Source organism: Zophobas morio, unplaced genomic scaffold (assembly GCF_036711695.1).
Source record: "Zophobas morio isolate AGI-343-1 ecotype UQ-CSIRO unplaced genomic scaffold, CSIRO_AGI_Zmor_V1 ptg000021l, whole genome shotgun sequence".
Lineage (NCBI taxonomy): Eukaryota > Metazoa > Arthropoda > Insecta > Coleoptera > Tenebrionidae > Zophobas > Zophobas morio.
In genome coordinates, this window is record NW_026972126.1 from 23535159 (window position 1) to 23557555 (window position 22397).

The following is a 22397-nucleotide window of genomic DNA, read 5'->3' on the forward strand; positions in this document are numbered from 1 at the left end:
CGAAAAATGGTTTTAAAACAAAAGGTGCTCGTATATGTTTCCATTTGCCAAGGGCTTATATTTTGCCTTTTTTTTTTAATATAACATAACTACCTTTTCTTACATTTTTGCAAGGAACTATGGATTTTGTAATTATAGAGTGGAGCCTAATTGCAAAAGCAATATTTCCTTATACAAATTTACCATTTTAAACATGTTTTAAGTTTGTTGTTCTGAAAAGACGACTATGTATATTACGACAAAAGCCAAAACATAAGCCCCGCCCACCCGCCCTATCTCAATTGTGATTTTTTTTTTATTCACCGTGAAGCAAGAGGGCAGAGCTTAACTGCAAAATACTTATTTCTTTACAAGAACTTAAAAACATGTTTTTGAGTATCGTCTTGTTCAAAGAATACTTAGACACTGTGTATATTCAGAAAAAAATTAAGCCAAAGATTATGACCCACCTTTTTTCATTAGTTGTCAGATCGAGGGGCAGGGCTTAATACTACAATCCGTTTCTTTTTATATTTTATAGATAACCCAATAACTTCAAAAACAGTTCCTTCGCTACGCCACCAAAAACCAAACTATCTCAATGTTACAGGGTGTATCTTCTGCAAGCGCAGCTCGAGCACCCGTCGGTGGACGTCAACGTGCGGAATCAAAACATCGAATCTCCACTCCTCTCCGCCCCCCGTCATCGAAACAAAGAGATATCTCTCAATTTAATGTCTAAGTTAGTTCTGCACCCAAATGTGGACGTCAATCTACCGGATTACCACGGGGACACGCCTCTTCACGAAGCGGTCAAAAACGAGACGCCCTTAATTAGCGAAGTAATCTTAACCAGGCTCCTCAGAAACCCCACGGTCAAAATCAACGTTAAGAACTATTTGGGAGAAACCTCTTTACACGTGACCAAAACCGTGGCAGCGGCACGACAACTCGTGAAAAAGGGGGCCGACATAAATCGGAGGGATGGGAGCCACAATACTCCCCTGCACAAACAGGTAAGACTGCGAAAATTTCAAGATTCCTTGACTATTTTTGTCAATAATAGGTCAAGAATCCCAATGTGTGCGAGTTCCTCCTGCGCCAACGCGTTGAGATCAGCGCGCGGAAGATCAATGGTTTTACTCCTCTGCATGAAGCCGTCTACCACAAGGTGGAAGAAACCGTGCTTCTGCTCCTGGAGTACGGGGCGGACGCGAATTTAGAGAACGACGAATTGATAATTCTTTTAAAAAGCTGCGACGATCTGAGAGATCACGAAGAAGTTCGTCGAGTACTTAATTAAATCCTACTATTTGAAACGCTCTCCTCTCAGCTTCGTCATAAACACGCACGATTATTTCAGACCTTCCAGTCTCGAAAAAATAACAAGTGTGGTGGACGTGCTTGGCCAAAAAGGCGAAACCGTGGAGTTTTCCGACTTCGAATTCATCTACCTGCAGTTCGGCGACTGCGACTTAGTCCACGACATTATCAAAACTAACGTCACTTTGAGGAAACGCGAGTTGAAACTAGTTCCGTTTTTTATTAAGGCGATTTGGAACGTTCCGAACGACCTCGCGTACTTGATGGAAGCAAAATGTTTAACGAATATTAGTGTCATGGACTTTTATAGTATTCATACATTGACGAGGTACTGTACCTTGCCGCCACTCCTCTTCAAAAACTTCCACAATACGTACAAAAACATCATCAAGTACGAAAAACCCGAGTTATGTACGGAGGACATGGAAGTATGTTTGGAAGACATCAAGGAGAACATCGGGATTTCGAGTTTGTTGGAATTAAGTAGAAATGCAGTGCGCCCGGTGTTATGTAGAAGGTATAAGCTAAAAAAGGCAGCCGAGTTGTACGCTCTGTTGAAAAAGCTCGGACTTCCTCCACGGCTAATTTCCATTATTATGATGGAAAATCCGCTATTTTACCACATCGAAGCGCCTACGTACCTGCCTTACACGAGGGCGCAATATCACTGGTGATTTTTGTTTATAGGCTAGTATTGTTAAGTTAATTTTATTTGTACAGTTGTTAATAAAAAAATGATTGATCAGATTTTATTATTTTTCGAAAATTAATTTAAATTTCCACCATCAATTTGCAAGAACACGTATTTCAACTTAGGTTGGTGCAGCAATACTAGTGAGAGGAAAGCAAAATAAGAATGAGAAACGAAACTGCAAACAAAACTGAGGCCAAGTGGCTGCCTGGCTGCAAGTCATAAATAAATGAACGACCGGAAGTGGCCAACTTTGCATTTTGCATAATCTCGAGATCATATGTCAACAACTGGTCAGTCGAAAACGAAATCGTATTTACAATCGTCAAATGGTACAGGAGTAATACGAAAGTTAGAAACGATTAGGTCTGAAAGGCATATGCAAACACCACCCCCTTTGCTGCCAAGACGATCTTTCCGAAATATAGTGTAGGTAACCCTTCAAGGAAACCAGTTACAGCTCTCGCCACGCTAAACGGTGAGCGAGGCTGCAAACAGGCAAAAACCGGGTCGACAGCTATTAAAAACTAATCAGCTCACCAAAAACTATTAACGATAACGAATAGGTACCGCCAAAACATGGAAATCGGAATCGAATTACCAATGGATGTGATTAGTTGACTACTTAATTCACAACCGGATCAAACTCCAAAAAATAATATGGTACGAACTCACCAAAAAGCAATCGAACGTAGGGAACGACAAAACGCACGTCTACACACTTGGCTTTCGGTTGTTTTATCATGTTGTTGTCGAAAGAAGTCTACACATATTAAAACAAAAACGCAAAATGGAGCCTCGCCCACCCGTTCTATCTCAATTGTGCTGACTTTTTTATTCATCGCGAGCCAAGTGGGGGGGGGGGGAGCGTAATTGCAAAATCATTATTTCTCTACACGAAATTAAAAACCGACTATTTTTGACATCATAAGCAAGAACCCGAAATCCGAAATAAAACAACCCCTCTTTCGTTCCAAATGGTGTAATGCCTCGGCCACACAATATATACAGATTTATATATTTACATTTGAACCATCTACAGCTTCTATAAAAAAATCATATCCACTTTCGTTAAGTACAAAAGTTTCCATCCAGTAAAACAATCGCGTCGCAGTCACCATACTCATAAAAGACTCAGCTGCTCGACGGGCCTCTGCAGTTTCCCCTCCAACTTGTTACTCTTCGGTTTTCTCCCCAACTCCACCCTCACCAACGTGAAAATCTCCAAAACCATCGAAACCTGCGGCTCGGAATCCGTCTCGGGAAACCGCACCAAAATCCTCCACATCTTCTTCGCGTTCTCGTCCTTGGGGTCCTTCCGCACTTGGATCTCCTCCGACTTCCACGTCACGTTCTCGCCGAAATTCTAAAACGAAGAGAGAAAATGACGAATCGCGGACTTTCTAGAAACTCACGTTGGTGTAAATCCTGAGCACGGTGCCGGTGTTGAGGACTATAACATCGATGGACCGCTCTTTCGTGTCTACAACGACCGCATCCTGGACGTAGGGTTGGTTGCTTTCGACGTAGTGAGCGAGGTAGAGGTCGGAACTCGCTTCTCCAGCCCGTTTCGCGTGGTACTTTTGCCGGTTACAGGTTTCGGCGACCAGTGCTACTTCCTCAGGCTCCCAGGTGGGTTTGTCGCGGTAGTGGAGCGCGGCTGCTAAGAGCCGGTGGACCATGATGTCGGCGTAACGCCTAATGGGTGACGTAAAATGGGTGTATATGGGTATGCTGAGGGCGAAATGGGTGTAGCTGACGTCGTCCTCCACTGCACCTGCGCAAAAGTAGCGCGCGCGTTTCATGGGTTTAGCGAGGAGGTGATTCAGCACGATCATGCGAGCTTGGCCTAAAATAGTAATCAAAAATTGATAATTGATAATTGTGTGTTGGTACAATCGCACGCAAATGTTTTGAGCCTATGGGCGGATCATTTTTGCCTGCCCTCACCGAAGAAGGCGGTCCAAATCCTTCAAGGGCAGAATTTGTAGGTAGGCTCAAACTACAACGAAATTTACATTTGGTAAGAAGTATTTATGGCTCACACCAGTTCTCTCAAATTTGTCGGAGAAGATTTAGCAGGTAGTTGTTCCCATAAAATAATGGTCACTTTCGTTCGTGAGTAACGATGGTACGGACAGGAATTATTTTGCTTTCTAACATCTTTCGACCAATTGTTCCGTATAAAAAATTTCATCACTTTTTCCAATAAAATACTCTTAAATGTTCATAATAAATAAATAAATAAATAAAAAACGATATTGTCGAGTGTCCCCTCTAAAAAATTTATGACGTCACCTCAAAATTTTGCAGAATAAATCCTATCTTAAATGTATAAAATATGATGAGTTTTTATACTTGTGATTTATCACTGCATTAATATTTTTTAGATTTGGTTATACAGGGTGTCTCAAAAAAGTTAATGACTGAGTCAATTTATTTTATTGAAGAAATCAAGAATAGCAAAATTGAATGCTTTGAAATATTGTGGATGTTTTGAAGTTTTTGTAAGCATGGTAACTTTTTCGAAAATTTGATTAATATGCGCAAAATCAAAAATCTGACAAAATGAAATTCACAAATGCAAAAAACAGAAAATCGAAAAATACGAATCGTAAAAATCAAAAAAATAAAATGGCTAATTTAAAAATCGAAAATTCAATGAATCAAATACCTAGGTCGATCGAAAAGTGGAAATTCACAAACCCCAAAAATCGAAAAATCGAAAATTGAAAACGGGAAAACCAAAAAATCGAAAAGTAATATTGAAAATTAAAAAAATCAAAAACAAAAATAAAAAAAATCGGAAATTAAAATAATCAATATATATGAAGTAGAAAAAATTGCAAAGCCTAAAAACTGAAACGAACAGAAAAATCGAAAAAGCGAAAAATTGGAAAAACAAAAATTCCAAAAATCTAAAATCGAAAAAGTGGAAAATCGAAAATCTGAATAAAGAAACTTGGAAATTCTGAAAATTGGAAAATCGAAAACCAAAAAATCGGGAAGTAACAAAATTGAAGTCTAACAGTTGAGAATAGAAAAATTGAAAAACCGAAAATTATAAAAATCGATAATGGACAAATTGAAAATCGCAAAATTAAATTAAAAAATTGAACATGGAAAAATCAATGAATTGAAAAATCGAAAATTCGACTACTCAAATTTTCTAAAAATCGAAAAATCATAAAACTGAAAAATCCAAAATTCTAATGATCGAAAGTCTGAAAACTGAAAATCGAAAATTCTGAAAAGCGGAAAATAGAATATCGAAAAATTTAAAAGAAAGAAAATTGAAGTCTAAAAACCGAAGAATGGAAAAATTAAAAACCAAAAATTCGAAAAATCAAAACCGAAAAATTCAAAGATTTAAAAACAAAATCGAAAAATCAAAAATCTGATAATTGAAACTCGAAAATTTGGAAAATCGAAAAGTAAAAAAATTGAAGTCTAAAAGCTGAAAAATGGAAAACTGAACAATCGAAAATTCGAAAATCAAATATCGAAAAATCGAAAATTTGATAAATCAGATACGCGAAAAACAGAAAATCTGAAAATACAAAACTGGAAAATCAAAAATCTAAAAATGGAAAAGCCGAAAATCGAAAATTCAATGAATCTAATACGTAGGTCGATCGAAAAACTGTAAATTCACAAATCTGAAAAATCGAAACTTTGCAAGATTGAAAAACCGAGAATTGAAAAATCAAAAAACCGAAAAATAGAAAAATCAAAAATCGAAAAATAGGGAAACCAAAAATTCGAAAATTCATAATATTGAAAACTCTAAAAGTCGACAATTCAAAAATCAAAAAATTGGAAAGTAAAATAATCGAAAAATCGAAAAGTAAACAAATTGCAAAGCCTAAAAACTGACGAACAGAAAAATCGAAAAATCGTAAAATCAAAAAGTGGAAAATCGAAAACTGGAAATTGAAAATTCGAAGATTGGAAAATCGAAAAATCGAAAATCGGAATATCGAGAATCGACAAATTAAAAAACCGAAAAATCGAAAAATTAAAAAATCGGAAATCGAAAAATGAAAAAAAAACAAAATTCAAAAATCGAATAATCCAAAACTAAAATAATAGAAAAGTGGAAAAGTAAAAATTGCAAAGTCTCAAAACTGATGAACAGAAAAATCGAAAAATCAAAAAAAATCGAAAAATATCTAAAAATGGAAAATCGGAAAATGGAAAAACCGAAAAATCGAAAATCGAAAACTCGAAAAATCGAAAATTCGATGAAACAAATACTCGAAAAAGCGAAAAGTAAAAAAAATTGCAAGGCCTAAAAATTGAAAAATCAAAAAATCGGAAAAATGAAAATCGAAAAAACGACGATCGTAAAAAAATAAAATCGAAAATGGAAAATCGGAAAGTAACAAAATTGAAATCTAAAAGCTGAAGAAGAGAAAATTCTAAAAAGCAACAATCGAAAAAAGCAAAATTAAAAATTGAAAATTTGAAAAATGGAAAATCGAAAACTCGAATATCGAGATTTTGAAAAATCGTAAAAATGATAATCGAAAAATCGAAATGCTCAAAAATCGAAAATTCGATTAATCAATATTCTAAAAATCGAAAAAACGGACACAAATCCACAAATCTGAAAAATCGAAAATCGAAAAATGAAAAATTAAAAAACTGAAAAATTGAAAAATCCCAAATCGAAAAATGGAAAAACCGAAAATTCAAAAATCAAACTATCGGAAAGTAAAATAATCGAAAAATGGAAAAATAAAACAAATTGCAGAACCATAAAAACTGAAACAAACAGAAAAATCTAAAAACCACAAAAGCGGAAAAACGAAAATCGAAAAATCGCAAATCGAAAAATCGTAAAATCAGAAAATGGAAAATCGAATAATCGAAAGTTGAAAAATCGAAGGTCGAAAAATAAAACAACCGAAAAATGAAAAATTTAATGATTAATGGAAAATCGAAAAATCGAGAATAGAAGAATTAAAAAACCGGAAAATTGAAAAATCGAGAATTCAAAAATCAAAAAAATCGGAAAGTAAAATATAATCGAAAAATGCAAAAAAATTGCCAAGTCTAAAAGTTGACGAACAGAAAAATCCAAAAATCTAAAAATGGAAAGACAAAAAATCGAAAATTGAAAGAATGGCAAATCAAAAAATCGAAACATCGAAAAATCAAAAAAACAAAAAATTAAAAAATCGAAAAACGAAAAAACTGAAAACTCGAAAATTCAAAATACCGCAAACTTGAAAAATCAGAAAATTGGAAAGTAATAAAATCGAAAAGTTGATAGAAAAATGGAAACTGAAAAATCTAATTCGATGAAACTGTTGGTCGAAAAAACGAAAAATCGAAAATCGAAGTGACCTTTTTTTGAGACAGGCTGTATAAGTAAATCTAAAAAATATTACTGCAATGATAAATCACAGGTATAGACTCATCATATCAAATTTTACGATGACGTCATGCATTTTTTGGTGAAGATAAGCAAATACATTTTGATCGTGGCTTTGAAAGTATTCTTCGACTTTCGTTCCATTTCAAAATTTACTCTTTGTATATTTCAGTGGTCACAACGAGTTCACTAACTACGCTGAAGTATGCAAAGATTAAATTTGTCACCGAAAAGATGTCGGAAGTAATAAATTATCCTATCGGTCGAAGAACGTTCGGTCCGGTCTTACACCTCGACCCAAGAGAGACCGCAGTAAAGGATAACAAATGGAACGGATAAAATAAAGCGTCAAATATGATTGATAAACTTTAAACCAAAATTATGAAGTTTATAAACTGAACATTTTTTTTGCTTTTTGAAATGTAATACACTTCAAAAAATGTCCGTGACTTACTTTAATGTGAATTTTATAAGTATGGTCGGCACAATTAGACCTAATATTAGTGTGATTTTGAGCATATTCTCGATGTTATTAGAGCAGGACAGGTTTTTTTTTTCTAACTAATTGACAAGATTTCTATGTATTCAGTTTTGCAATTCTTGATTTCTTCAATAGTCACCCTGTATGTATAAACGAATCCAAAAATATTAATGGAATGGTAAATCAAAAAGTATAGACTCATCATATTCTGAACATTTTAGATAGGGTATTTATAAAATTAAAACTAATTTAGGGTAAGAATTTGGTCAACACGTAAATTTCGTTGTAGTTTGAGCCTACCTACAAATTCTGCCCTTGGACGATTTAGACCGCCTCCTTCGGTGACGACAGGCAAAAATGATCCGCCCATAGGCTCAAAACATTTGCGTGCGATTGTACGAAGTACCTAAGTAATCGTCTCCGACGTATTTGTTAAGCGACGACTGGATTCCCCCCGAACTTGATATGTCAATATGCATCCCAATGGTCTCTAAATTCTTTTGAAGGTCGACCATCATGGTCGGTTTAGGCGCTTCGTGCAACCTAAGACAGACGCCATACTTTAAAACGAACCTTTCGACGTTCAAACCTCACCTCAAGAACGCCAAATCCGGCAGCTCGTCATTGATAAACCTAGCGACGCTCTGATTCGCCAACAACATAAACTCCTCGATCAAACGATTTGCCGCCTTCTGTTCGTGAATCCAGAACTCCTTCGGCTCCCCCGTCGCCGGATCCAACGAAAACCCGATCTTCACCTGGTCGATCTTCAACGACCCGTTCTGCCTTCTCTTCTCCCTCAAGCAAACCGCGATCTTCTGCAAGCTATTCACCACCTTGCTCAGATCCTCCCCCTTGAACCCGTTATGAATCTTCGGGAGTTCGTCCTCCTCGAACTTCTTCTCCGGTTCGTCGATCATCATCTGCGCATGCTCGTACGCCAGCTGCACGCACGAATTGATCACACTCCTCGTGATTCTTTGATTGACGATTTCGCCGTCTGGACTCAACTCCCAGATCACCGAAAACGACAATTTATCCTGACCAGGGAGGAGCGAACAGTGCAGACACAACTCCACGGGAAGCATGTGATAAACACTATCCACCATGTATATCGTGGTAGCTTTACTCTTCACCATCTCGTCTAACATCGTATCCTCCTTGAGAAAAAAAGACGCGTCGGAGATATGTACACCGACTTCGAAATTCCCGTTTGGGAGTTCTTTGCAGGACACTGCGTCGTCGAGGTCTCGCGCTGTCAAAGGGTCTATCGTGAAAACGCACTCCTTGCGAAAATCTTCCCTGTATTCGAATTCCTTCGCAGGGATATCACAGGTTTTCGGGAGGAATTGCTTCATGGTGTCGGGGAAAGGTGTCGGGTCTAGGCAGAATTCCCGCAGGATGGCTAAGGATTCGACTTTGAGGTCGCCGTTCATGCCTAGATTTTCGACGAGGGTGCCTAGGGCGTACTTGACTTCTTTCCAGTCGGAGATCTTCGCCAGGAAGAGGATGTCGCTGTAGAGTTTCGGGTCGGACTGGAATCCGCTCGGCCAGCTTATTTTAGGGATTTTCATTTTGGGGATTCGTTTGTCGCGTGGGGTGAACACTGCGAACTCTTTGTTTTTGTCGAGGGGTTGGAGGTAGCCAATGGCTGTGCGTGGATGGACCTAAAGACAGCAGAGGTCCAAGGTAACTACATATGAACTATCCAGAAGGTTAGATGTAATTTTGTTTCTATTCAGAATAAGATCATTCATTTCTACAGTTCGAATAAAATCAATCTCTGAAAAGGAGACAGGGTGGGTGGGCGGGGCTAATTATGTCATTCCGTCGAGTGGCAATGGAAACTAGTCTTTCTTAGCAAGTATTACAATTTAAAAAAAAAAATGATTATTATTGTCATTATCGTGTGCACTGGAAGTGCAACACGTTGCATGTTTTTATCAATGTCACTCAGATAACAATCACTTAAAAAAAACCTGTACATACAACAAACAAAGCGAAAATTTGTGTAACTTTTGAGTATATGGAAGATTATTACCAAACAAAAAATCAAATACCTTTTTTGTTATATGTATCACCTGGGTAACTAATCTTTCATCTTCTCTTTTATATTTCAAAAATAATACTACTTCATCTCCTTCTAAAGCTCGGTTTCTGTCGACCACTGAAGCAATGACGTAGTCAGGTTTTGAGGGATCTTTGTGTTCGACGAAAGCAAAATTATTAAAATTCACGTCTACTCGAAGAATTCCCTTCACGAACTCTCCGGTTTTTAACCCAAACTCTGCGCTTCGTCTTGAGATATATTTTGGATAAAATGCCCGCACATTCGTCATTGTACTACACTGAACTGCGTTTAATAAAGTTCACAATAGACGAAATGTTTAGAAAAAGATAACGAAAATTGATAAACAGGAGAAACAATGAAACTTTAAAAACCGTATTAAAGGGATCGTGACGACTTTCTCCGAAACGTATTTAACCCCTACAGTGGAATTTATATAGTATTATATTGAACGATAAAAAAAGTAAAATAAGAATGAGAAACGATATTGCAAACAAAACTCCGTTGCCAAGTTACCATTGATAGTAACTTTGATGTTTTAAGTTTTTTGTTACCGAAAGAAGTCTACACATAATAAGAAAACAAGGCAAAAGGTAGCCCCGCCCACCCGCCCTATCTCAATTGTGGTGATTTTTTTTATTCATCGTGAGCCAATGGGGCGGAGCTTAACTGCAAAATCGTGATTTCTCTACGAAAATTTAAAAACATGTTTTTGAGTGTCGTGTTCAGAGAATACTATGTACATTAAGAAAAAAATAAAGCCAAAGATTAAGCCCTACGCATTCCTGACCTGATTTAAATATGTAATGTTTAATTAAGATTTAATAATGTAATTGTTGGTAGACCTAGGGGCTAAGAATAAAAAAATCATCACAATTGAGATGGGGTGGGTGGGCGGGGTTTATATTTTGTCCTTTTTTTCTTAATATACTTAGTATTCTTTGAACAACACGATACTCAAAAATTGTTTTTAATTTTTTGTAAAGAAATAAGTATTTTGCAGTTAAGGTTGGTTCACGAAGAATAAAAAAAATCATCATAGTTGAGATAGGGCGGGTGGGCGGGTTTACATTTTGCCTTTTTGTTTTAATATGTGTAGACTCCTTTTCCCAATATGAAAATTAAAACATGTTTAAAATGGCAAATTTGTGTAAGGAAATATCGATTTCCAATTTTTCAAATCTTCAATTCTTTCATGTTTTAATTTTTCAATTTTTAAAATTTTAGATTTTTGGATTTCTCGATTTTTCAGTTCTTCGATATTTCTATTTTTCAATTTTTCGATTCTTAATTTTTCAATTTTTAGATTTTTCGACTCTTCGAGTTGATTTGTCGAGTTTTCCATTTTTCAGGTTTTTGATTTTTCAGTTTTATGATTTTTAAAAATTTTCCATTTTTCGACTACGATTTTTCGATTTCTGAATTTTTCAATGTTTTGAGATATTTTAATTTTTCAGTTCAATTTTTCTTCAATTATTCAGTTTTTCTGTATTTGTTTTTGGATTCTCCAATACTTTTAATTCTTCCATTTTTCGATTTCTCAATTTTTTAATTTTTAGATTTTGCAGTTTTTAGATTTTTCAGTTTTTGGATTTTTCAAGTTTTCAAATTTTCCGATTTCTCGATTTCTCAATTTTTGGATATTTCAGTGTGGCGAATTTAAATTTTTTGATTTTTCAAGTGTTCAATTTCGCGATTTTTTCATTTTTCGATTTTCCAATTTTCCGATATTTCAGTTTTACAATTTTTCAATTTTTCCATTCAATCTTTCAATTTTTCAATGTTTGATTTCACGACTTCTCGATTTTTCAATTTTTCAGGTTTTTGATTTTTCAGTTTTGATTTTTTTAAATTTTCGCTTTTTCAACCACGATATTTCGCTTTTTTGGTATCCCGATTTTTCATTTGTCGTTTTCTCAATTTTCGATTGTATCGATTTTAAGATTTTTCAATTTTTCGATTCTTAAATTTTTCCTCGATTTTTCAAATTTTCGATATTTCACTGTTGAGATTTTTCAATATTTAATTCCTCAATTTTTCGTTATTTTGACTTTTGATATCTGTATCTTCTTGCTTTTTCGATTTTTCAATTTTTATATGTTTCAGTTTTTCGTTTTTATTGTTTTGATTTCCTATTTTTTCAATTTTTCAATTTTTCAGTTTTCATGTTTTAATTTTTCAATTTTTAAAATTTTGGATTTTTGGATTTCTTAATTTTTCAGTTCTTCGATATTATTTTCTATTTTTCAATTTTTCGATTTTTAATTTTTCAAGTTTGGGCTATTTCGATTTCAATTTTTAGATTTTTCGACTCTTCGAGTTGATTTCTCGTCTTTTCCATTTTTCAGTTTTTCAATTTTTCAGGTTTTTGATTTTTCAGTTTTATGATTTTTAAAAATTTTCGATTTTTCGATTTCTCAATTTTTCGATATTTTAATTTTTCAAATCAATTTTTCTTCAATTATTCAGTTTTTTTGTATTTCAGTTTTGGGATTCTCCAATTTTAGATTTCTCAATTTTTCAATATTTCGATTGTGCAGTTTTTAGATTTTTCAGTTTTTGGATTTTTCAAGTTTTCAAATTTTCCGCTTTCCGATTTCTCGATTTCTCAAATTTTGGATATTTAAGTTTTGGGTTTTTTCAGTTTTTTCGTCGATTTTCAATTTTTCGATACATATTTCAGTGTTGCGATTTTTCAATTTTTTGATTCTGCAAGTGTTCCATTTCGCGATTTTTTCATTTTTCGATTTTCCAATTTTCCGATGTTTCAGTTTTACAATTTTTCAATTTGTCCATTCAATCTTTCAATTTTTCAATTTTTGATTTCACGACTTTTTTATTTTTCGACTACTCGATTTTTCAATTTTTCAGGTTTTTGATTTTTCAGTTCTGATTTTTTTTAAATTTTCGCTTTTTCAACCACGATTTTTTGCTTTTTTGGTATCTCGATTTTTCATTTATCCCTTTCTCAATTTTCGATTGTATCGGTTTTAAGATTTTTCAATTTTTCGATTCTTAAATGTTTCCTGGATTTTTCAAATTTTCGATATTTCACTGTTGAGATTTTTCCATATTTAATTCCTCAATTTTTCGTTATTTTGATTTTTCGTATCTGTATTTTCTTGCTTTTTCGGTTTTTCAATTTTTAGATTTTTCTGTTTTTCGTTTTTATTGTTTCGTTTTCCCATTTTTTCAATTTTTCAATTCTTCAATTCTTTCATGTTTTAATCTTTCAATTTTTAAAATTTTAGATTTTTGGATTTCTCGATTTTTCAGTTCTTCGATATTTCTATTTTTCAATTTTTCGATTCTTAATTTTTCAATTTTTAGATTTTTCGACTCTTCGAGTTGATTTCTCGAGTTTTCCATTTTTCAGATTTTTAATTTTTCAGTTTTATGATTTTTAAAAATTTTTCATTTTTCGACTACGATTTTTCAATTTCTGAATTTTTCGATGTTTTGAGATATTTTAATTTTTCAATTCAATTGTTCTTCAATTATTCAGTTTTTCTGTATTTCAGTTTTGGGATTCTCCAATATTTAATTCTTCCATTTTCCGACTTCTCAATTTTTTAATATTTCGATTTTGCAGTTTTTAGATTTTTCAGTTTTTGGATTTTTCAAGTCTTCAAATTTTCCGCTTTCCGATTTCTCGATTTCTCAATTTTTGGATATTTAAGTTTTGGGTTTTTTCAGTTTCTTCGTCGATTTTTCAATTTTCCGATTTTTGAGTTTTACAATTTTTCAATTTTTCCATTCAATCTTTCAATTTTTAATTTCACGACTTTTTTATTTCTCGACTTCTCGATTTTTCAATTTTTCAGGTTTTTGATTTTTCAGTTTTATGATTTTTTCAATTTTCGGTTTTTCGATTTCTCAAAAACTAAAAAATCGAAAAATTTAAAAATGGAAAGATTAAATAGTAAAATTGAATTTTTTTTACAATTTGTCGATTTAATATTTCCACTTTTAAATTTTTCGTTTTTTCAATTTTTCAAGTTTTTGATTTTTCAATTTTACAGGTTTTTGATTTTTCAGTTTTGATTTTTTTTAATTTTCGCTTTTTCAGCCACGATTTTTCACCTTTTTGATATCCTCGATTTTTCATTTGTCGCTTTCTCAATTTTCGATTGTATCGGTTTTAAGATTTTTCAATTTTTCGATTCTTAAATTTTTCCTCGATTTTTCGAATTTTACATATTTCACTGTTGGGATTTTTCAATATTTAATTCCTCAATTTTTCGTTATTTTGATTTTTCAGTTTTTCGTTTTTATTGTTTCGATTTCCCATTTTTTCAATTTTTCATTTCTTCAATTCTTTCATGTTTTAATTTTTCAATTTTTAAAATTTTAGATTTTTGGATTTCTCGATTTTTCACTTCTTCGATATTATTTTCTATTTTTCAATTTTTCGATTTATAATTTTTCAATTTTGGGCTATTTCGAATTCAATTTTTAGATTTTTCGACTCTGAGTTGATTTCTCGAGTTTTCCATTTTTCAGTTTATCAATTTTTCAGGTTTTTGATTTTTCAGTTTTATGATTTTTAAAAATGTTCGATTTTTCGATTTCTCAATTTTTCGGTTTTGAGATATTTTAATTTTTCAATTCAATTTTTCTTCAATTATTCAGTTTTTCTGTATTTCAGTTTTGGGATTCTCCAATACTTAATTCTTCCATTTTTCGATTTCTCAATTTTTTAATTATTCGATTTCGCAATTTTTAGATTTTACAGTTTTGGATTTTTCAAGTTTTCAAATTTTCCGCTTTCCGATTTCTCGTTTTCTCAATTATTGGATATTTAAATTTTGGGTTTTTTCAGTTTTTTCGTCGATTTTCAATTTTTCGATATTTCAGTGTTGCCATTTTTCAATTTTTTGATTTTGCAAATGTTCAATTTCGCGATTTTTTCAATTTTCGATTTTCCAATTTTCCGATGTTTCAGTTTTACAAGTTTTCAATTTTTCCATTCAATCTTTCAATTTTTCAGGTTTTGATTTCTCGACTTCTCGATTTTTCAATTTTTCAGGTTTTTGATTTTTCAGTTTTGATTTTTTTAAATTTTCGCTTTTCAACCACGATTTTTCGCTTTTTTGGTATCTCCATTTTTCATTTATCCCTTTCTCAATTTTCGATTGTATCGGTTTTAAGATTTTTCAATTTTTCGATTCTTAAATGTTTCCTCGATTTTTCAAATTTTCGAGATTTCACTGTTGAGATTTTTCAATATTTAATTCCTCAATTTTTCGTTATTTTGATTTTTAATATCTGTATTTTCTTGCTTTTTCGATTTTTCAATTCTTTCATGTTTTGATTTTTCAATTTTTAAAATTTTAGATTTTTGGATTTCTCGATTTTTCAGTTCTTCGATATGTCTCTTTTTCAATTTTTCGATTTTTAATTTTTAAATTTTTAGATTTTTCGATTCTTCGAGTTGATTTATCGAGTTTTCCATTTTTCAGGTTTTTGATTTTTCAGTTTTATGATTTTTAAAAATTTTCGATTTTTCGACTACGATTTTTCGATTTCTCAATTTTTCGATGTTTCGCTTTTGAGATTTTTTAAATTTTCAATTCAATTTTTCTTCATTTATTCAGTTTTTCTGTATTTCCGATTTCTCGATTTCTCAATTTTTGGCTATTTAAGTTTTTCGATATTTCAGCGTTGCGATTTTTCAATTTTTTGATTCAGCAAGTGTTCAATTTCGCGATTTTTTCATTTTTCGATTTTCCAATTTTCCGATGTTTCAGTTTTACAATTTTTCAATTTTTCCATTAAATTTTTCAATTTTTGACTTCACAACTTTTTTATTTCTCGATTTTTCAATTTTTCAGGTTTTTGATTTTTCAGTTTTATGATTTTTTAAATTTTCGGTTTTTCCACTACGATTTTTAATAACGATTTTACAATTAAATTCCGCTCCTTTGACTCTCGACGATTACAAATAAATCATCACAATTGAAATAGGGCGGGTGGGCGGGATTATATTTTGCCTTTTTTCATAATATACGTAGTCGCCCTTTCAGAACAAGAAACTTAATAAATAGTAAATTCTTCCAGACAAATATGAATCTTTTAATTAAACCCCGCCCCTCGATCTGACAACGAATGAGAACTGAGGTCGGGACGCGTATGGCTGGGAACTAATCTTGGACTTTATTTTTTTCTGGATATACATAATAATATTCTTTGTACAACACGATACTCTAAAACATGTTTTTAATTTCTCGTAGAGAAATAAGGATTTTGCAGTTAAGCTCCGCCCCCTTGGCTCACGATGAATAAAAAAAATCATCACAATCGAGACAGGGCGGGTGGGCGGGGCTTATATTTTGCCTTTTGTTTTTAATATAAATAGCCATCTTTTCACAAAAAAAAAACTTAAAACATGGTTAAAATGGTACTTGCAAGAAAATATGGATCTTGCAATTATGGGACGGAACAAAATATTAGCCCCGCCCACCCGCCCTGTCTCGATTGTGATGATTTTTTTTATTCATCGTGAGCCGAGGGGGCGGAGCTTAACTACAAAATCCTTATTTCTCTACGGGAAATTAAAAACATGTTTTTAAGTATCGTATTGTTCAAAATATACTATGTATATTAAGATAAAATTAAAGCCAACGATTAAGTCCCCGATCCGCATATGTAGTAATGAAGTTTTCATTCGTTCATTTTCATAAATCCAAAATATACTATTTTAAAGGTGTTTTAAGTTCCTAAGAATAAAAGAAATAATGACAATTCAGATGGGGTGGGAGGACGGGATATATATTTTATTTTGCAGTTAAGCTCCGCCCCTTGTTTCACGGCGAATAAAAAAAATCATCACAATGGAGATAGGGTGGGTGGGCGGGCATACTTTTTATCTTTTTGTTTTAATGTGTGTAAACTTCTTTTCAGAACATGAAACTTAAAACATGTTTAAAATGGAAAATTTGTATAAGGAAATATCGATTTTGCAATTAGCCTTCGCCCCGTAATTGCAAAATCCATATTAAAATGGCTACGTATATTAAGAAATACAAGGCAAAATATAAGCCCCGCCCACCCACCTTATCTCAATTGTGATGATTTTTTGTATTCGTCGTGAGTCAAGAAGGTGGAACTTGACTGCAAAATCTTTATTTCTCTACGAGAAATTAAAAAAATGTTTTCGAGTATCGTGCTCTTCAAAAAATACTATGTATATCAAGGAAAAAACAAGTCAAAAATTAAGCCCCACCCATATCCATCCCAAGCTCAATTTTTATGAATTTTTCATTCGTTGTCAGACCGAGAGGCGGAGCCTAATTGCAAAATCGAGACTTTACCGATACCTTCGCGGCGTATTTATCTCACAACGGCAACGTCAACGCGAAAAAATAGGAACGGCAGACAGACAGACAGGCAGACAGACAGACAGACAGACAGAGAGACAGAAATCCTGGAGGACAAAAAAACCTGAAAAAAATTGCTCTCACCCTTCTTGTTATATAAACAACCTCCATGAGCTTCTTCCCTTCCGACTCAGTTTTCAACCTCAAAACCACCTCATCGCCATCCAGCGCCCGATTTCTATCCAAAACCGACCCGATCACATAATCCGTCTTCGTCGTGTCCTCGTTCCCCACATACGACTCCTTAAAATTCTTCGGATTAATCCTTATGCTCCCCTTCATCAGCTCTCCCTTTTCAAGCCCCACCCCAACCTCCTCCTCCGTCAAATACTTAGGAAAAACCGCCTGCTTCTTCTTCTTTTTCTTCACAGCCCGGTTCGACAGACTCCTATCGCTCGCCTTCTTCGCCGGACTAGACTTACTACTCCCGGGCACGCAGAACCCATTCACCGTCAAATTCTCAATCCGCTTCAATATACTTAGACTAGAATCACAACCAGAAGTTCCTGTTTGAAAGACGCAAGGAATAGCCCCATTGTGGATGAAAGACTTCAAGTTGATGGGTCCGAAGGACTTGTCGCGCGCTTTGTAGGAAACCCCCAGGCGCTCCTTCACGGCTTGAATGACGAAATTGGGGGTGAACGGCGAACACTCCGCGGTCGTGTCGTCCTCGGCGACTTCGTTCACCTTTTTCGCTTTGCTTCTGGGTTTACGTCTCGTTCGCTTCTTTTTCTTCGCTTCGGTGGCGTCGACTGAGTCGTGCGGTTCTACCGTGTTGGATGAACTTGGTCCCGGAGAATTTGCCATTTCTTTAATTTTTTTTATTGATGAACGAATGTTTAAAAAAATGTTGTGAAATATTCATAGAATACCCTCCCTGGAAATATTGCTAAACGTCACATTTTTTTCAACTGTCGGAAAAAGTGGGGTTATGTTTGGGGAAGTGTCACTTGTCGTTTGTGGATGGGTGGCGCGAAATTCAAACTCGGTTTGGTCAAAGAAATTTATTTCAAGAAATAAAACTAAATAAAAATGTTACGTTGAATTTTCGCACATTTGGTCGAATAAACACTCGCTGTCGGTGTCGTAATAGTCCATGAATTGCGTCATAGTGCATAAATCGCTGTCTGCACAACTAGGTAGCCGGACTATGTGTTCTTGATGAAGAGTTAGAATTTTTGGTTCATCTTGACAGCTGCACAAAATTAATCAGTCGAGTTAATGACAGCTAAATCCACTTACTCAAATAAAACAAACACCAAATTTGTTCCAAAAGAGTCAATTTGGCTGACCCTCCAAGTCCTATTGCCATTTAGGTGAAAGTCATCAGCAATCAAATGCTTTTTTTGTTTATACAGACCCATGTGGGCCAACATTTTCAATAGAGTTCCGGAATGGGTGAAGTATATTGTTGATTTGGGGAATGTTTCATTACTAAAAACAATTATGTACATATTTCAGACAATGTTTAATTTTAGTAAACACCTTTGGAAAAACTCTACCAAGTCATTTAGCGCCTTACAAGCTTGTCCATACGTCAATTCATGCCCATACCCATCTATCCAATAATACTTCAAATCTTCACCATACTCCACCACCTTAAAATCATCCATACTGAGGGCTGAGCACCAAGGCGACCTTTTTCTTTTATTCCACGCAGTTTCATAGGCACAGGTCATGTACATAGCGTGAACATCACCTAAATCCACAAACACAAAACAACTTTCAAAAAAAAAAAAAAATTGACACTTACTCAAATCAATTTCATCTGTAAGCCCCAAACGTTCATTGACCGCCTTAACCGTTTTTGCCGCCTCCTCGCCACTATGGAACTTCTTCATTTCTGCTTGAGCCTCAGGATTCTTCTTCACTTCTTTAGTCCACTTCTCACACAATTTATAAAACTAAATTTCTGTTTTAAATGGATTTAAACTCTCTCATGATCTGATTTACCCTTAAAACTGGATCCTTCTTCACTGGCTCTGGAAACTCTATGTCTCTCACTGCACCTCTGCCAAACAGACCAGCGGCAAACGCTTCAGCACTCTTCTTTGTCCTTTGTGAATGAGTATATTTAAACTGGATTAAATTAGCTTCAATACACAACTAAATCAAGTCCTTACTTTATATAAAGTGCTGCTGTAAATGTTGGTCATTAGTTTAGGAAAGCGATTTTGCAGCCTTTCCGCTAAAAAAAGCATTTCCTCTTCACCCTCATGAGTGAGTTTTTTTTCATCTTTGTCGCGTAATTTAGGGGTCCAGGAGCGGAATAAATCCAAATCTATGTTGCTGATTTCATCTACAAATCCAGTGCAAACAAACGCTATTTTGTAATTTTTATATACCTGTTCCTTCTGGTAAATTCTCCAAGATTAATTCTTTGATCTCGGCAAGTCTAGTTCTCATCTTTTGAATGAGAGCGAGGCTAGGGTTTCTGGTCCCGTGTCTGATTAAAGCCCATAATTTGACAGCTTGACAACCTAAGAAATTTTAACTAAAAATGAGCCCTACGCGCTTGATATTCATACCGTCGTATTTTATTTCGCTGGAATTGTAATTCGCCACCGTTCTGTACGCCGTTTTGGTTCCTAAGTGGCTTTCGTATTCGTTTTTGGGGCACTGGAAGCTGGTACAAACACACAGGAAGAACACAAAAAAGGGTACAAAAGGTCGATTGGGGGACATCGCGCTAAAATTTGGCACCGATTTCGCTTGTGATTAGCAAATCACTGCTGCGAATTAGTGATTTAAGTACATTTTATGGTAAAATTGAGGTTAAAGTTCCGTTGTATAACCTAGAAAAATGACAGCTGCTGTCACATGTTCGATGTTTTCGATGGTGTACAGACGAGCGCATACGTAATGACTTGTGTACGGTTCCATTCCAAAATAATGCAGCCAGTAATTATTACACATTTGTTATACTGTTTCCTTCACTTTAATTCACTTCACACGAAATTACAGTTCGTCGTCTGAGAACTTGTTTGATCTACAGACCAGAACGCACTCAGGCCAATGTCAGCCATAATTTCTTGCTGTTTCAACTTTCGAATTCTCAGTTTTTCGAAATTTTAGTTTGGGGACTGTTGAGTTTACTCCTATTTATTATTCAATTTTTGGATTTTACAATTTCTCAATTTTTCAGTTTCTCGGTTTTCAGTTTTTCTCTTCAATTTTACGATTTTTAAATATTGCCATTTTTCAGGTTTTTTGGTTTTTCAATTTTTCTATTTTTTCAGGTTTCGATTTTTCAACTTCACTTTTTTGATTTTTCGATTTCTCAATTTTTTAATTTTTTAATTTCTCAGTTTTTGGACATTTTAGTTTTGGGATTTTTCAGTTTACTTGTTACTCAATTTTTCGATCTTACGATTTTGCAGGTTTTTGATTTTTCAATTTTTCGATTTTTTTAAGGTTTCGATATTTCGACTTCACTTTTTTGATTTTTCGATTTCCCAGTTTGGATTCTCAGTTTTTGGATATTTCAGTTTTGGGATTTTTCAATTTTTCGATTCGTCAGTTTTTCTTTCATTTTTCACTTCTTCGATATTTCAGTTTTGGGATTTTTCAATATTTCGATTTTTCGACTTCACTTTTTGGATTTTGCGATTGCTCAATTTTTCGACTTTTTAGGTTTTCAGTTTTTGGATTTTTCAGGTTTTTAATTTTTCAGTTTTCCTTTCATTTTTCAGTTTTTCAATATTTCGATTCTTCAACTTTTCGATGTGTCGATTTTTTTACTTTTTCGATTTTTAAATTGTAGATTTTTTAACTTTTAAAATTTTATATTTTTCGATTTCTCGATTTTTCATTTCAGTTCTTCGATATTTCAATTTTCCAAGTTTTCGAATTTTTCAAATGTTTCGATTTTTTAACCCTTTGATTTTTCGACTTCCCGGTTTTAGATTTTCTGTTTTTCAATTGTCATTTTGTCAAAATTTCGATTTTTTAATTTTTCAAATTTGACTTTTATAAACTCTCAATTTTTCGATTTTTCAATTAATCGATGTTTTGATTTTCCCTTTTCTTGACCTTCGAGTGTTTTGATTTTTCTGCTCTTCAATTCTTTAATTTTTCTATTTTCGGGTTTTCGATTTTTCATTTTTTAGTTTTTTTAAGGTTTCGATTTTTCGACTTCACTTTTTGGATTTTTCGATTGCTCAATTTTTCGACTTTTTAGGTTCTCAGCTTTTTGATATTTCAGTTTTCGCATTTTTCAGTTTTTCTTTCATTTTTCAGTTTTTCCTGGATTTTTCGATGTGTCGATTTTTTTTACTTTTTCGATTTTTAAAGTTTAGATTTCTCAATTTTTGGGTATTTTAATTTTTCAGTACTTCAAATTTTAGATTTTTTTTTATTTTTCGATTTCTCGATTTTTCATTTCTTCAATATTTCTATTTTTCAAATGTTTCGATTTCTTAATCTATCAATTTTTCGACTATCCGGTTTTAGATTTTCTGTTTTTTCAATTGTCTTTTTTTCAAATTTTCGATTTTTCAATTAATCGATGTTTTGATTTTCCCATTTCTTGACTTTCGAAGGTTTCGATATTCCTGTTCTTCAATTCTTTAATTTCTCCATTTTTCAGGTTTTTGATTTTTCATTTTTTAGTTTTCTTAAGGTTTAGATTTTTCGACTTCACTTTTTGGATTTTTCGATTGCTCAATTTTTCGACTTTTTAGGTTCTCAGCTTTTGGATATTTCAGTTTTCGCATTTTTCAGTTTTTCTTTCATTTTTCAGTTTTTCCTGGATTTTTTGATGTGTCGATTTTTTTACTTTTTCGATTTTTAAATTTTAGATTTTTTAACTTAAGATTTTAGATTTTTCGATTTCTCAATTTTTCATTTGTTCTTCGATATTTGAATTTTTCAAGTTTTCGAATTTTTCAAATGTTTCGATTTCTTAATCATTTGATTTTTCGACTTCCTAGTTTTAGATTTTCTGTTTTTCATTTGTCATTTTGTCAAATTTTCGATTTTTTAATTTTTCAAATTTGACTTTTATAAACTCTCGATTTTTCAGTTAATCGATGTTTTGATTTTCCCATTTCTTGACCTTCAAGTGTTTCGATTTTCCTGTTCTTCAATTCTTTAAT

At 33.5% G+C, this 22397-nt stretch overlaps 2 protein-coding genes across 3 annotated transcripts; both read right to left on the minus strand.

The window, feature by feature from the left end:
• Positions 1 to 2959: 2959 nt before the first annotated feature.
• Positions 2960 to 18204, minus strand: LOC135132162 (DIS3-like exonuclease 2). 2 transcript variants are annotated; one of them, XM_064060144.1, is made up of 5 exons: positions 17386 to 18204; positions 8449 to 9521; positions 8261 to 8397; positions 3409 to 3842; positions 2960 to 3359 (listed from the first exon to the last, which is right to left on the minus strand). In XM_064060144.1, exons 1-5 carry the CDS (start codon positions 18106 to 18108, stop codon positions 3117 to 3119), a joined length of 2610 nt encoding a protein of 869 aa, XP_063916214.1. In that variant the 5' UTR covers positions 18109 to 18204; the 3' UTR covers positions 2960 to 3116. The 2 variants fall into 2 exon arrangements, with proteins under 2 accessions (XP_063916214.1, XP_063916215.1); XM_064060145.1 differs by lacking the exon at positions 17386 to 18204 and adding an exon at positions 9915 to 10307.
• An 86-nt stretch (positions 18205 to 18290) lies between these two features.
• On the minus strand, positions 18291 to 20160 carry LOC135131987 (multiple inositol polyphosphate phosphatase 1). Its single transcript, XM_064059885.1, has 8 exons — positions 19830 to 20160; positions 19647 to 19781; positions 19425 to 19600; positions 19255 to 19380; positions 19055 to 19205; positions 18787 to 19000; positions 18544 to 18735; positions 18291 to 18496 (listed from the first exon to the last, which is right to left on the minus strand). The coding sequence occupies exons 1-8, from the start codon at positions 19984 to 19986 to the stop codon at positions 18337 to 18339; spliced, it is 1311 nt and encodes a 436-aa protein (XP_063915955.1). The 5' UTR covers positions 19987 to 20160; the 3' UTR covers positions 18291 to 18336.
• Positions 20161 to 22397: the final 2237 nt, after the last annotated feature.

Coding starts and splice junctions, on each gene's coding strand:
- LOC135131987 (XM_064059885.1), bottom strand. CDS start 19,986: ATGTCCCCCAATCGACCTTTTGTACCCTTTTTTGTGTTCTTCCTGTGT. Junction 19,206..19,254: donor AGAAGGATCCAGTTTTAAGG/GTAAATCAGATC, acceptor ACAGAAATTTAG/TTTTATAAATTGTGTGAGAA. Junction 19,001..19,054: donor TACAGATGAAATTGATTTGA/GTAAGTGTCAAT, acceptor TTGTGGATTTAG/GTGATGTTCACGCTATGTAC.
- LOC135132162 (XM_064060144.1), bottom strand. CDS start 18,108: ATGGCAAATTCTCCGGGACCAAGTTCATCCAACACGGTAGAACCGCAC. Junction 9,522..17,385: donor TTGTTTATATAACAAGAAGG/GTGAGAGCAATT, acceptor TGCTGTCTTTAG/GTCCATCCACGCACAGCCAT. Junction 3,360..3,408: donor TGCTCAGGATTTACACCAAC/GTGAGTTTCTAG, acceptor TCTTCGTTTTAG/AATTTCGGCGAGAACGTGAC.